Raw genomic sequence first — 16283 nt, 5'->3', positions numbered from 1 at the left:
TTGATGATCACTTGGACAGGTGATAATACAGAGAGCAGTGAAACAAACAGGCAGTTCCTGAGGTCCACCACAGTAGACCCCATTAAGTGACTGCCAGAAACAAAGTCCAGAGCATAACAAAAGCCATCATAAGCACACAAACAGTCCAGGGAACAATCCAAATCAAAAACATAATACAGGCAATGTCAAACACTATACTAACCTATGGTGTGTGTCTAAGGCTTCAATGAACTAGTGAGACGAACTGGCAACTTCAGAGTGGCAATATTTACAGGCACTCTCATGCCAGTGGACAGTCCCATGTGATATGCTTCCACCTGCAGCGGTGCAGCGGTACATCATGCAGGAGCAAGCTGTGGCCAGAGTATATACCCCAAGTATCTCTGGCCTGTCCTCCATATCAAGAGTTGGGATAGGTGGGGAATTCAAATCACTGTCAGGTACTGAACACCCCCTGTGTCAGAAATTGCTTGTCCTGAGCTGACTTCATCATAGAAGAGGACAGAGATGTAGAAACCCCAAAAAAGGCTGCCACAGTAGTTTCTCAACGTGATCGATCGGTTCTGTGGTGCAGGGGAGTGGGTGCCAGCCACGTTGGCATTGGCGATGATGGTTCAGTCTCCACAGGCACACTTCTTTAGTTTGAAAATGTTTCCACACTGATAATTACGAGGTTACAGGGTCACTGGTGTTAGTGACAGCTAGAACTGGTTTCGAGGTTTGACTTGGCTCCCATCACTCATCACTGTCAACCCTCTGTTGATGTGTGATGTGTAACACAAGGGTGGAGGCTTCAGCATTAATAGGCAGGCTATTAAGCAGCCTTGGCCTGGGTTTTGTTGCCCAGCCGATAGCCAAGGGGGATGAGGGGTGGGGCTTGTACGTATCATTCCAGTCAGAGCCAATTTCAATGCGTGATTAGATGCTCCTGGCTGGTGACAGCCTCAAATATTTGCCACCCACTACTGCTGACAGCTACATCTTGGTTCCACCCAGTGTCCCAGCTGGAAGTGGGAGCCCAAAGTGGGAGCCCATGGGTAATGTATGTGGGTGGTGTGTCCACTGAGTCAGGCATTCAGACATAGCAGAGGTCTGAGCAACCTTCATTCATAGGGGATGAGCCCATTATGTGGCAAGGAATCCTGTGAGTGCTCCCCGAGAATCAGCTGCCGTCGTTACCTAGTGCAGCTGCCGTCATTACCTATTTCATCTGTGTTTTGAAGGTCCTGGTCATCCGCTCAGCTTCTGAATTGGACAAGAGACGGAAAGGAGTAGTGGTCAGGTGCTCCAAAGTGCTGCACTGAAAAAAATTCTGAAATGCAGATGCTGTTAACTACGGACTGGTGCGAAAACCAGGTTCGGAGGTACCCCCTCTATTGCAAATGTAATGGAGAGGGCACAGATGGTAACTGCTGCGGTGGTCGTAGCCAATCTTGCCCCATATGGGAAGTCAGAGAGGGTATCAACAACTAGCAATTGCACTGCACTCGGACGTGATCCCGACAAACCAACATGCACTCTTTGCCAGGGTTAGTCAGGGTGTGGCCAAGGATTGAAAAATTGTGCAGGAGCAGATTGACTGTAGGTGCACACGAGGCAGTTCTAGATGTTATATTATAGGGTTGCATCAACAACAGGCCAGTACATGGGGTGTCCCACTATTACCTTCATTCAGCACATTCCCCAATGTGCAGAGTGGAGGAGCTTCAGTATGCATGGTGGAGAGTGGTAGAAACTACCACACAGAATTGAGAATCATCCTTAGCTAACAATATGACACCATCAGTTACAAAAGCCTGTGTCATTATGAAAAACAGGTGTGCCACGCATGGTCAGTGCCCTTAGGCAAGTGCTCTGGCCAACCCTGCCATACAGCAGTCAACACCCTGCAGAGCAGCGCACTAGGTCGTTTCTGTTGCTACCACAAACAGGAATTCGTCAAGGGTGTGACGCTGATTTGCATCTAAGACAACACAATACTTTATGCTTGTCAAACTCTACATCTGGGCCACACTGCATGTCACTGCATTTGAGTACTGCATGGTAGGTCAATGACAGATATCATAGGTGTAGTAATTTCGGAACAATGTCCACTGTTGCAGCCACTGAGCCATATTATCAGGAAGTTTTGAATGGGTACCAAGTAGAAAAATGATGGGCTTGTGACTGGTGATCAGATGAAACTCTGTATCACAGAGATATAGGTGAAACTTCTTGATGAATATGATTGCCAACACCTATTCCTCAATTTGCAGATAATTTCTCTGTCATATTTCATGTTTTTGATGCAAAAGCAATGGGCTGTTCTGTGCCACTGACATATCTGTGGGACACTACTGTACCTAAGTCATAAACCACTACAGTAGTGGCAAGTGTTAAGTGTCTGCCTGCATGGAATATTGCTAAACAATGGGCTGACCTGAGGCAGTTTTTAATTTGCAAGGAAGTTTCCTGACATGGTGCTGACCACAAAGGAATGCCTGTAGTTCTTTGAGGTTCTTGGGACATGTTATATTAGTGATTCATGTTGGTATGAGCCCTTCTTTACCTAATATATGCCCCAGGTACTTTACACTTGGCTCCAAGTAACTACATTTGTCAAGCCAACACAAACCAAGGGTTTCAAGCCTCTCAAACAAAATCTGTAGAACATACAGGTGCTGCTCCACATGGGCCCAGTAATTAATGTGCCATCTAAGTAAATAAAACCAATGGAAATACCTTTAATGAGCTGTTCAAAGTATCTGAAATATCATGGAAGTGCCTGCAACCCCTAATGACAAATGGCATGACTGTTTTGTCTGGTCATCTACAGGTAACTGAAAGCAGGCATCAGTGAGTGCTCTCTCTGAAAAACAATGGCTCCCAACCAATTTAATCAACAATTCCTCCAGCCTAAGATCTGGATGCAGGTCAACATTTGTTTTTGTTTGTGCATTAACAATATACCACAAATTCTATGTGATCCATTTGACTTCTCAGCTATGACCCCAGGCATTGCCCACCGGCTAGACGTTACCAATGACATTACTCCCATACTTTGCAGTCTATGTCATTCGATTTTAACTCAACTGTGCATGCCGAAAGACACAGGACGTGCTCAAAGATCTTAGGCAATGCTGATTGCTTTGAGGATACATGGGCTTGGAAACCTGTTGGACAACCTACTTTAGGTTCAAACAATTGCTTATATTGCACATATAACTAGGTTCAAACAGTTGCTTGTATTGCAAAAGCATCTATGCCACAAATTTTAGGTGTTGTCCAAGTGTTGACTAATAGCAGGATTGTCAAGCTACATTGTTATACTTAGCGTGGATTGTGATCAGACCCACAACAAAATCAATTGTCTACTTTATGTCACCACTCTGTACTGACGGCACTGCAGCTGCAGGAAGCCGATGTGCCAACACATACCCACATTAATCAGAGACATGGCTGTGCCTGTGAACAACTGCAAATCTGACACTGATCCATTAACTCCCAGCTGCAACATGAGCTTCTGTATCCTATCTAGTACCATTATAGGAACTGGCCAGATAAAGTGCAGCACACTGAGAGCCTTTGTTGCCATACACTGGCTGAGGCAGACACTAGATGCCCTGGTTTGCAGCATGCAAAACAGGTGATGTCACGGAAATGGCAATGACAATTATGCTGTGAGCCACACATTGGACATGATTCGATAGCACAAACTTTTCTGGGACTCTTCGACAATCCTGGGGAGAAATCTGTTGTTGGAGCTTCCACTCAATTTGGGACATGCAGATGGCAAATAAAGCATTTCTGTTTTGTGCATCTGCCAATGATGAGGACAGTGAATCTTTAATTACAGCACTAACTACTGAATCTTGTGTCACCGGAGTACCTGAGAAATGGGTGCTTGCTACAACAGATGAAGACATTGATTGGATGTCATCAGTGGATCAAAGAACACAACAATGAATACAACAACAACAACAACAACAACAACAACAACAACTAGTACTGTAGAACATATATTGCACTGAAGCTATTACTTCATGAGTTTTGGAAATTTTTTGCCCATTGTTCAGGAATGGGTCAGATGACTAAAGCCTTCACACTAACTGCTCTGTCAGGAGAGACATGTATAATCATGGATTAATAATTCTGCATTTGATTTGCCACACTATTTACAGTAAAAATCACACTTGCATACCAAGCCTTGAAAGTCAACAGCCCATGTGGCATAGGACTGCATACACGCTTAACATATTTATTAAATTTGAGCCAAACTGCAACTATGTGGGTTTGGTGACCATAACAGTCATTCAGCAATCTACAAACATCAGAAACACTACTGGGGTCCGAGAGAGCCATACTTTCTGCACCTTCATATACCATATTACTTTACGACCATATTGGTGCATGCTAATGTTCTGGGTGAATTAAGTAACTTGCTTGACAGTGAAGTACAAAATGATGTAAACAGGCCTCCCAACTCACATTTGCCTCATCAAAGCAAATGAGCGGTAGAGTGAGAGATGAAGAAGATACAGCAGCAGACTACTGTTGGTTTTGCAGTAGTTGTAACAGCAATTTCTCCTGTCACTTTTGCAATTCCCACAGCTGTTCATGCCACTGCTGCTGTCGCTGTTGCTGCTATTGAAATTCCCACTGCTTTTCTTTCGGTTGATGTTGCTGCAGGTGTTGTTGCTGTTGCAGCTGCAATTATTGTTGTCACAACTTTACAAACTCAGGATCCATGCTTCACTGGAATAGTTGCATGGTGATAAAAGTCCTAGTTGCCACTATTCACTCCTATGCTGCATAGTTAGAACACAGTTTATGATCAATCACACTGGCGGTAATGCAAATAATGGTTAAATAAATGAGTGGTCCCTGAGGTTGATGGCATCAGAGTTCACGAACTGAGCAGGTAGCCAGAAACGAATTTCAGTCATAAGCTACCCACAAAGTCCAGGGAACAATCCAAATCAAAAATGTAACACAGGCAAAGTCAACCATCCTACCAACCTATGGCACATACCTCGATGAACTACTGAGACTAAATGGCAACTATGAGGCCACAGTATTTAAAGGGCACATTTGCAAGTGCAGCGGCCCCTCATTTGGGAGCGAGCTGCAGCCAGAGTACGTGGCCCGAGTATCTCTGAACTGTCTTCCACATCAATACTTGGCCTGTGCAGGGAATTTGAATCACTGCCTGATGCTAAGTAGCCTACTATCTTCCACAAGATTTTCATTTTTCAGTGAAATTTCCAAACACAAAGATGACTAAATTAAAGGAATAGCCTTAATATATAGTTGAGTTACTAATTCCTTACGAAGACTAAAATTCTTGATTACAATTTAGAAACAAAAAATCATTGGATGAAACTCAAAAAGTGCAGCGGCCCCTCATTTGGGAGCGAGCTGCAGCCAGAGTATGTGGCCCGAGTATCTCTGAACTGTCTTCCACATCAATACTTGGCCTGGGCAGGGAATTTGAATCACTGCCTGATGCTAAGTAGCCTACTATCTTCCACAAGATCAGATACACAGAAAGCTAGATGTTTCTTTCCATTTAAATTTAAACTACTGTCCTGAAGAGTATTAAGTCAAAATATTAATTTTCAGGAATGCAAGCATTTTGAAGCGGGTTTCAAATTTTTTTTAACAAATATCAAAAAAAGTATCCACCAGAGCTGAAAGTAGAGAAATATGCTCACACATACAAACAAGGATAATAAATAAGAAAACTTCTTAATTATGGTAACAACTAACAAGAGAACAAAGATGAGGCAGTTTAGAACAATCGTCAGACCTCAGTGGCCAGAGATAGTGGTCGCGCGCGCGCGTGCGTGTGTGTGTGTGTGTGTGTGTGTGTGTGTGTGTGTGTGTGTGTGTGTGTGTGGTTTTTTTTTTTTTTTCAACTTTAGAAGAAGGTCTTTTGGCCAAAATCTCCGATGTATGGTAGTCATTTTGTTGTGTTTTTGTTGTGTCTGACTGCAACTCAACGTTTCCTCTATATTCTTAGTATCAATCTATCCTTTTTCATAATATTGGAGTTATTCCAACCTGGATTTTCCATTGTTCATCAAAAATAAAAGCTACACAGAACAATACACACACAAATTAAATTTTAAAATCTGGAAACAAATAGATTGTTTATTGTATCACTTAAAAAAAAATCAGGAAAGATTCTACAATTTGTCATAGTTGTGTTATGGTCTTCTGTCCAAAAACTGGCTTCATGATGTAACTCTTCACACTATCCTATCCTGAGCAAGTCTCTCCATCTCATATCTCAGTGTAACTGCTGCAACTTGCATCCATTTGGACCTCTTTCTGTATTATAGGTTCCAAGGATTGTCATTTTCGTCTCTGTCACTTCATGACAGTTCAGAATAAAGATATGATTACATTATCCTGAACATAAAGTAACTGAAGTGAAATTTATACAGGTAATGGTCAAAATTATTTTGTAAAGAAAAACTATGGAAGAATTCAGCATTATAAAGAAATAAGCAATATTGTTTACATAGGAGTGAAATCAATCTAATGTGTACAGCAGCAAAAGCGGTGAGCAGAAAAGAGAAAACATAAATAAAAACATGGAAAAGTTGAAGCACACAAAAAGTTCACATGAAAGCTATGTAGTGAATAGGGGTTAACCTGTCACACTACCCTGAGATATGCCAGATGCTACCTCTGATTCTGATAAAGTCTCCTGCTAAGAATGATATACTGACTTCTGTTTGCTAGGAAAACTTCAGACCGATTGTGCATCTGTTCCAGTATTCTGTCAGTCTGCATTTTGTTCACTAGGCAATGGTGTGGAACAAATGCTGTTTCCTGTTACATGTCACTGTGCTCCACAAATCAGTTCATGATAGGTGAGTGGTTGCTTTTCCCTTATTTTATGTATCGCTCCATACAGGAATATCAACTGCTGTTACTTATTAGATTCTGGAATTCAAGAAACATGGCATCAACCTGAGTACTGTCATGCCTTCTGGATCTCATTAATGAACAAAGCACGTTGGGTTTCACACAATCTGTGCTTGTGGAAATCATGTTTGGCACATGGAAAGGAATTATTTGGTCTTCATGGCAATCATCAAATGTGACTACAATAAAATTTTCATAACTCCTTGAAAAATTTAAGTCAAGGAGATAGGTCTATTGAGCTTCCTTCTATCATCATGTCTCCCTCTCTGGGGGACACCAACTTCACAAAGCACTGTCCGTGCGGGTGGAGAGGCTTGTATACCCATGTGAAGCTGAGGGCTATGCGGAAGGTAGAGGACCTACTGCCGGAAAGGCCTCAGCCGATGGATCAGACTAAGACTGTCCCATTGTCCCTATCCACTCCTAGTCCTACCCAACTCCACGACCCAGTGTGTGATGCAATCTGTGCCATGGGGTGCACGGCACATGGGAAGATGTGTCGCAAATGGAGACTCAGGGATACCAGGCAACCTCCCTGAGTAAGTATCCTTACACCGAGCAGTGTATTGGTAGTGTGGTCCTTGTGGGACCAATATGGACACGACTAAAGAAAACAAAGAAAAACAAACTGAGGGGCAAATTGAGACCTCAAATATCCAAACATCGGGGTCAGTACCAATGGAAGGCATTCCCACTACTGAATCGGTCTAGACCTGAGCCAGAAGTGGCAACTGTAACCAAGAAGCTAGACCAGATTAAGATCAAAGGCTTGTCTGGGACCCAGAGGAGGAAACTACTCAGGGAACAGAGGAAAAAGGAAGAGAAAGAATGGCTTCCTAAAGACAAGTGGAGGGAATTAAAGGGATTGAACCTAAGACCCCCCAGGAAGAAACTATCTCAGGTTGAAGGGGATACGCAGACCCCCACTACGTCAAAGACAGGTAGCAAGTGAATAAGGGAGAAATCAAAGACTCCCTCCTCCCTGGATAAGCAAGTCCAGAAAAAACCGAGGCAAGAAACAGGGAAACAGACCTATAGTACTGCAGTCTCGATTTTTAGGATGGCAGTTATCCAGGGAGGCTATCCACTGGTGGCCACCACTTCGCAGCAGGAGAAACTAGTACAGATGGCCCTCTTTGAAAAGACTGGGAGGAGGGGGATGCTGGCCCAGGACCCAAATTCAGGACGGTCTATCTAGATCGTGGGGCCATCATTTTTGTCTGTGAGGGGGTGCACATGGTGGAATGGCTCAAGGACAAGGTGCCCATGATACCCCCATGGGAAGAAGCGAAGCTGCTGGTTAAGACGGCAGCAAAGCTTCTTAAGACCACAAAGATATCAATATTGGTACCAAAGATCCTTAAGGAAGTCTCTCCTAAGACTCTGTTCAGGAAAATAGGGGACCAGAACCCAAAGTCTCAACAGAAGATTGGAGAGTGATCAACCAGAAGGTTGCAGCAGAAGGACGAACCCTGCTAGTGGACATCAGAGAGAAGTCCCTGAAGGCGATGAGTGAGCAGGACCTGAAATTGTTTTTAGGGTTCTCGCAGGTCACCGTCAGGGTTCTCAAAGACGGCAGCAAGCTCGAGACTCGAGGTGCTGCAGATTAATCTGCAGCACAGTAAAGGAGCCTCTGCTTTCCTGAGTCGCTGCCTGGAGAGGCAGGAAGTGGATGTGGTCCTGATACAAGAACCCTATTTCTTTAAAGGGGGTGTATCCGGCCTCGGTGGCATTGGAGGTAAGCTGATTTATGCTAGAAATCTAAGAAACTCCAGAACATTCATCTATGTAAGAAATGGAATTTCTTTCATGCCAATGGTGGATTTCTGCTCTAGGGATGTAATGACCATTAAAATGCAGCAATGTAAGGAAGATATCACAAGTGAAATTGTTTTGGCCTCAGCATACCTTCCTTACAAAGACAGCTCTCCTCCTGGTACAGACTTGCCGTCAGCAAGGTGACCAACTGCTGGTGGGATGCGACGCCAATGCCCACAACCTAGTGTAGGGCAGCAAGGACACCAACAGTAGAGATGAGTACCTTCTTGAATTTCTTTTAGCTAACAACTTAGAGGGCCTAAATAGGTGCAATGAACCTACATTCAGGAATAGCAGAAGGGAAGAAGTAATTGACATAATCTTTAGTTCCATGATGATGGGCAGCTATGTCAAACAGTGGCATGTGGTGTTAGAGCCATCTTCATCAGACCACATGTACTTTAAATTCAAGGTTGAAATGGGGATCAGACAGACTACAATCTACAGGAATCCCAGGAAAAAACAGACTGGGAGACATATAAGTGAACCCTTCATTTAGGCTTATCGGAAATTAAAACCACGATAAGGAATCCAGTAGAATTTGAAGAAATAGCAGAGGCTGTTACCTCTGCCATAGTGACCACATATCAGGACAACTGCACAATCACCAAACAGTGCACAAATAGGAGTGTGCCTTGGTGGAATAACAACTTGGAAATGCAAAGAAAACAGGTACAGAGACTGTTTAATATTGCAAGATGTAAAGGACAATGGGCTGAATATCGTGAGGCCCTTGTCAACTACAATCTTGCAATCAGACAAGCAAAGAAGGCATCCTGGAAGACATTCTGTGAGGAAGTGGAGAGCACAGCTGCACAAGCCAGACTTCACATGATACTGGAGTACCAACCAATCCAGGAGGTACGTTGAGGAAGGAGGATGGGGAATATACAAAGACAGCACATGAGATGCTGGAACTGCTCCTCAAAACTCACTTTCCTCAATATGCTCTGCCTGACAACAAAGACCAGAATGTGATCCCAGAGAGACATCGGTTCTCAGGCACTCAAAGAGAGGAATGGGAATCGGCCAAGGAGTGTGTGAACTTTAATAAAATCCAATGGGCGGTGGGAACATTCCAACCGTTCAAGTCACCTGGCCCAGATGGAATTTTTCCAGCTCTCCTGCAACGGGCAGGAGAGCAGCTCATAAAGAGTCCTATGCAGGCTATTCAGGGTTAGCCTCGCAGTAGGAATCATTCCAAATGATTGGAGGGCAATGAAGGTTGTCTTCATTCCAAAGCTGGGGAGAACTGATCATACCAAGGCTAAGGATATGAGACCAATCAGTCTGTCCTCCTCCATTCCCAAAACGTTGGAAAAACTGGTTAATGTATATGTTGGGAAGAGGAGGCTAAGTTGGGCTCCTCTACATTCAAACCAACACGCACATCAACCAGGTAAATCATGTGAGACAGCTCTCCACCAACTCATTGGGAAGGTGGAGAAAGCACTTCACTTCCAAGAAATAGCCCTCTGCATCTTCCTGGATATCGATGGGGCCTTCAGTAACAACAAGAAATACGCCGGGAAAATTTCAGAAGTCACAACACAACTTTCGATTCCATGGTAAGGGCAGCAGAGGTGCCTGACCTGGGGACCACTATATGTAGGTGAACCAGGGCCATGCTTAGTGGAAGGAAGGTGGAGGATACCATGATGAATGAAAAGTGGTAATTAACACCACTAGAGGCCGCCCACAAGGAGAAGTTCTGTCCCCTCTATTGTGGAATCTAGTGGTGAACGAACTCTTTGAGGAATTAAATTCCAGACAATGCTTCTGCCAAGGATATGTAAATGACCTTGTCATAGTAATACTTGGTAAATTTACTGACACAGTTAGAAATATGGCACAGGAAGGTTTGGACATTGTGCAAAATTGGTGTGTTAAACAGGATCTGAGCGTTAATCCTCAGAATATTGTTGTGGTGTCATTGACGAAGAGACATATTCAACACTCAAGTTGGAATCTAAAGCTCTTCGATGAAACTCTACCTGTGAAGGGGATAGTGAAATATCTAGGGGTAACCTTAGATGAGAAGCTAACTTGGAGCCCTCACATTAAGAGTAAATCTCCAAGGCAAAAAGTACTCTAGTGAGTACTAGAAGGGTTTGTGGCAAAAACTGGGGCCTAATCCCCAGGGGTACGCACTGTATATACACCACAGTAGTCAGACCTAGGATTTCCTATAGGTTGCAGTTAAGGAGCTTGCTAAGGTGAAGAGATTGGCCTGCTTAGCCATAACAGGCAGAATTAGCAGCACGCCAACTGCTGGAAAGGAAGCCATGCTGGACATGCCTCCACTACACCTTTGGGTCAAGATGGAGGTAGCAGCTGGGGCAAACAGACTTAAAACTGGCAAAAACTGGGTCTCATTCGGATATCCAGAATCACACACTAACATAGTGAGTGAGGTAAATGTAGGAATGGCAGGGGAAATGCCTGCCAACTATATAATAACCCCCAACTGCTTTGACAAGCCTTACAACATAATAATTGGAAGCAGGGAGCAGTGGGAAAAAACAGTCCATGACCGTACGGGGCACATTGTTTCATTCACTGAGGGGTCAGAAATAGACCAAGGCGATGGGGCATAGGTGTATGGGGTTCAGCCAAGACTGGAGGGCATCATCTCTTTCAGAAAACTTGCCTCTGTATTCCAAGCTGAAATTACTGCTATCAGGGCATGTGTGGAGGAGAATATGTGTAGGTGCTACAAGCATCATAGCATCTACGTCTACTCAGACAGTCAGGTAGCCCTGAAATCATTGGCAGTTCCTGCAACAAGATCTAAGATTGTTGAAGAATGCCAATGGGCTCTGGTGGGGCTAGGAGGAAGCAATAAGGTAAACCTAGTGTGGGTCCCTTGCCACTCAGGGATCTGTGGCAATGAACAAGCCAACAGATTGGCTAGGATGGGGCAACAACTCCATTTATTGGACCAGAACCTGTCCTGACAATCACCAAGGCTATGATCAGATTAGAAGTATGGAACTGGCTTAGGAAACAGCACGTAGTATATTGGACCAAGGTCCGTAAACAAAAACATGGTAAGGTAATGATGGCCAAGCCATGTTTTAAAAGCTATGTAATCCTGGGATTGAACAGGAAAGAGATCAGACTGGTAACTGGACTGATGACTAGCCATGAGAATTTCAAAAAAATCCTACACACAATGGGTATAGCGGAAAAGGAACTGTAGGATCTGTAATGAGGGTGAAGAAACTGCATCACACTTAGTCTTCAAATGCATGGCATTGGAGAGTAAAAGATACAGAATCTTCAGGACAACTAGACCTGAAGAAATTGTGTCTAACAAAAAACTGGTAGAGGGTCTCCTTGAACTATTTAAGGGCATTTGTTGGCTTTACTAGATATACAGGGAGCGATACAGCACAATAAACTTAGTTTCGGTGTGGGCAGTGGTGAGTTAGACTTATACTGTTTTAGCTTCCCTGTTAAAATCAAATCAAATCAATCATTTGTCTCAGTACCATAACAGTCAAGATGCACCTGGACTGGCACATTCATTATATCAACTGATTATACATAAAATCAATATGTTTTAATGTTTTTTACACCTCAGTACATAAGATCTTGCTTTAAACACACTAAATAATTCTCACAAAATTGTCTTTATGCTTGTTTCAACTTTGTTCAGTTTTTACCTGTCAGTAATAGCTCAGCTTAAATTGACTCTGATATGCAACACTCTATGCTTTCCTAGTAGTCTCCTAATATTAGTTACTGGGCTGTGATTTGTCCCTCCCATCACTTAAGCTCTCCTCGCATAGGAGATTGTTTCTCATCATAAAGTACAACAAATGTGGTTCCTATCATGGTCGGCGCGCACTCAGAAATGAGCTGGTACATCACATGGGATATGCTGACCGTAATTTGCAACTGCAGTGCTTTCTAGTGGCTGGCACACACACACTACACTGTTTCTTTACAAAAATGTACTCGTGTAAAATTGCCAGTTTATTGTTGTTGTTGTTGTTGTTCTGGCCTTACTCTGAAGACTGGTTTGATGCAGCTTGCCATGCTGCTCTATCCTGTGTGAGTGTCTTCATCTCTGAATAACTACTACAACCTACATCTTTCTGATTCTGCATAGTGTTTTCATCTCTTGGTCTCCCTTTATGATTTTTACCCTCTGCACTTCCCTCCAATACTAAATTGATGATCTCTTGATGCCTCAGAACAAGTCCTACCAACCAATCCCTTCCCCTAGTCAAGTTGAGCCACAAATTCCTTTTCTCCTCAATTCTATTCAGTACTTCCTCTTACTTACATGACTCACCCATCTAATCTTCAGCATTCTTCTGTAGCATCACATTTCAAAAGCTTCTATTCTCTTTCCATCTAAACTGTTTATCATCCATGTTTCACTTCCATACATGGCTACACTCCATACAAATACTTTCAGAAATGTCTTCCTGACACTTAAATCGATACTTGATGTTAAAAAATATCTCTTCTTCAGAAACACTTTTCTTGCCATTGCCAGTCTACATTTTATATCCTCTCTACTTCAGCCATCATCAGTTGTTCTGCTGCCTAAGTAGCAAACCTCATCTACTACTTTAAGTGTCTTGTTTCCAAATCTGATTTCCTTAGCATCACCTGATTTAATTTGACTACACTCCATTATCCTCATTTTGTTTTTGTTGATGTTCATCTTATATCCTCCTTCCAAGTCCTTTGCTGTCTCTGACAGAATTACAATGTCATCATCAAATCTCAAAGTTTTTATTTCTTCTCCCTGAGCTTTAAATCCTATTCCATTATTTTTTTATGTTACATTAACTGCATTGTCTATATGCTATGCGTGTTGTTCTGCCTGTAGTACAAATTATAAACATTATTCAGTCATTACTGGGGGTTGCAAGTGTCCATGCACACATTTGCATAAACAATCTTCATAAAGGACTGAAATCTGGAAACATGTTTGAATGAATGAATGAATAAATACATAAATACTGGCCTGAGAGTAAATCAGGAAGTACTAAACACAGCAATCCTGCAGTTCAGTGACTTCACTAGTGCATGTTTCCTGGTATGTTCAGACTATCGAACTCGCTCGCTCTTGTACTTTCATAACATCAAATATCCCAGAGCATATTTGTATTAAGTAGATAAGAAAGTTCCAGAATCTTTTAGAAAATATGAAAGTGGATAAAAAATGTACACAGAAAGCAAAACATGAATGCGTAACCTTTTGCACCACAGTCCAGGACTCCATCCACTACATTACAATTAACAGACACCAGTTTCAAAACTATGTCTTTCATCTTACCACTTCCTCAAGGGTTAAACTGTCATTATGTCATTAACTGACATGTAATTATAACAAATCATACAAAAAATGAAGCATTTTGGATAAATATTTGCTGCACTGGTGCCTAGAATCAGTATATTTTTGTAGCTCTCAAGTTACAGTTCTAAAAGCACTAAATATGAAAAGCCATTAAACACCAACATGTTTTTTCCTGTCATTTTATTATAACAAATTGTACCGAAACTGATGTGTTCAATAGATCCTCAATCTGAACTTTCAATTCACCACCACTGATAAACGACCATGTAGCAACAGCCTTACAGTCACTGATTCCTATCTCGTGTTTCTAGACCCCATCATGGAACTGAACTTCCAGGTATTGTGCATAACTGACAGAAATCTTCCCGCAGTGTACAGTGAAATAAAATATGTGAATCTGTAGTGTAAGTAGGATGGAAAATTAGAAATTAACAAAGGAATGTAGCAAATAATACAATTAAAAATATCAAAAAGGCAGTAATTATTTGAAAATGGAAATGAAGAGTATAGTAACTGATATAAAAGTATAGGAGAAATAGTGTTTTACACTAGTAAAATATAAAAGCTGTTCAAAGCATATAAAATATCAAAAGTAGACTAGCTTACACAAAGAAATGTTCATTCAAAAATAAATCTGTAGTTGTTACATAAAGACTTGAAAATACAAACAAACAAAATTTTTGGACAAAAGCACTACATGGAAAGGCAATGGAAAACAAAAGGAAAGATGGGGTTGAAAACCAGCTCATAACATCACATCCTGTGCCAGATATCTCTGTGTGCATTTGAGTGGAGCATCACCTGAAAAAATTTTGTTTGAAATCTTGTGAACGAACATCCTATTCTGAGATCCAGTTCTTGCCTTGCATCCACACTCTTTGCCTCATTTTCATTTGGTTTTCCCAAATTTGACATTGCTGCTTTGATGTCCTTTTCTGTTATAGCTGAAAAATGTGCTCTGTACACCACCTGAAAAATAAAAGTAGAAATAACTTGACAAGGTTACAATTAAAATCCGTTGCCATGGAATATCCGTTTTCTTGCCTAATAACTATAAAGAATGTTAATACTGGAAATTCTCTCTCTCTCTCTCTCTCTCTCTCTCTCTCTCTCTCTCTCTCTCTCTCTCACACACACACACACACACACACACACACACACACACACACACACACACCCACACACAGGGAGGGGGGGGGGAGCAGGGAGGGGGGGAGAGAGCATTTATGCACTGCTCTAGAGAAAAAACGCAAAACCGAGTTATTTAAGTTAAACCTCTTGCTTAGGGGCCTATTTACTGCTCCTTGCTTCCACAGCCTAATGACAGGTTGACTTAACAATTTTTCACATTCTATTTGTAATTTTCCATTATCTTATTAATCTAATACTTAAGCATCTGAGCAATTATGACAAACAGTAATATACATTTACCTGTGTGTTTTACAATTCACAATGCTTTCTTTTGCACACTGTGGAAGTACTAGGTGTAAAATAAAAGTACTAGTAAAGATTTTAAAACTTCTGTTTACATCAGCACTAAATACACCTAGCAGTTTTCCAAGCAGTCCCCTGAGGTGTCCAAATGTGGCATCCAATGTCGTTACCTCTCTCTTTATCAGCACTGGAAGGGCACTCCGACATGACTATGGCTTCCTAAAATCATGTCTGAAATGAGGTCCCTTCTGTCCAACATTTCGCCCACCACAGCTAGAATAGACTTTTGCTGTCCTCCCAATCTCCACAATATCTTTGTCCGACCCTATCTTCTTCAGCACCCATGTCCTTACCCAATGGCTCCTATCCATGTGACTGTCTTCACTAGTACTATCAAAAGGAGAGCTACCGGTGAAGCAACACAAGTCATGTATCAACTGTTATATAAACACTGAACAGCCCTTTACATTGGCAAGACTACTACCAAATTATCAGTTACGATGAATTGGCTTGGGCTGAGAGTGTATACTCGCAACACACAATATATGATTACAAAATATGATCTACAACATGATAGTCATGACCTCAGTGCCTGTTTCACAACATGTACCATCGGGATTCTTTCCCCAGACACCAGCTTCTCAGATCTCCGCAGGTGGGAACTGGAGTCACAACATGTCCTTCATTCTTGCCACCCAACTGGTCTTAATTTACGTTACTTTCAACAGTCTCAGCATATCTTCTCACTATTTCTTTCTTCATTACCTTTCACTTTCCTACATTGAAGTAGCAGAAG

The 16283-nt window shown here is 42.1% G+C and overlaps 1 protein-coding gene across 1 annotated transcript in view; it reads right to left on the bottom strand.

Annotated features, from left to right (window-relative positions):
- The window catches only part of LOC126094889 (DNA topoisomerase 3-beta-1), a 127599-nt gene that overhangs the window by 83987 nt on the left and 27329 nt on the right, over positions 1-16283 (bottom strand). Inside the window, exon 4 of the mRNA XM_049909526.1 lies at positions 14855-15022. Coding sequence (XP_049765483.1) covers positions 14855-15022 — 168 coding nt within the window. The remainder of the gene's footprint in view (positions 1-14854; positions 15023-16283) is intronic.

The sequence above is a fragment of the Schistocerca cancellata genome, chromosome 8, assembly GCF_023864275.1.
Source record: "Schistocerca cancellata isolate TAMUIC-IGC-003103 chromosome 8, iqSchCanc2.1, whole genome shotgun sequence".
NCBI lineage: Eukaryota > Metazoa > Arthropoda > Insecta > Orthoptera > Acrididae > Schistocerca > Schistocerca cancellata.
This window is presented reverse-complemented; position numbering and strand designations above follow the sequence as displayed.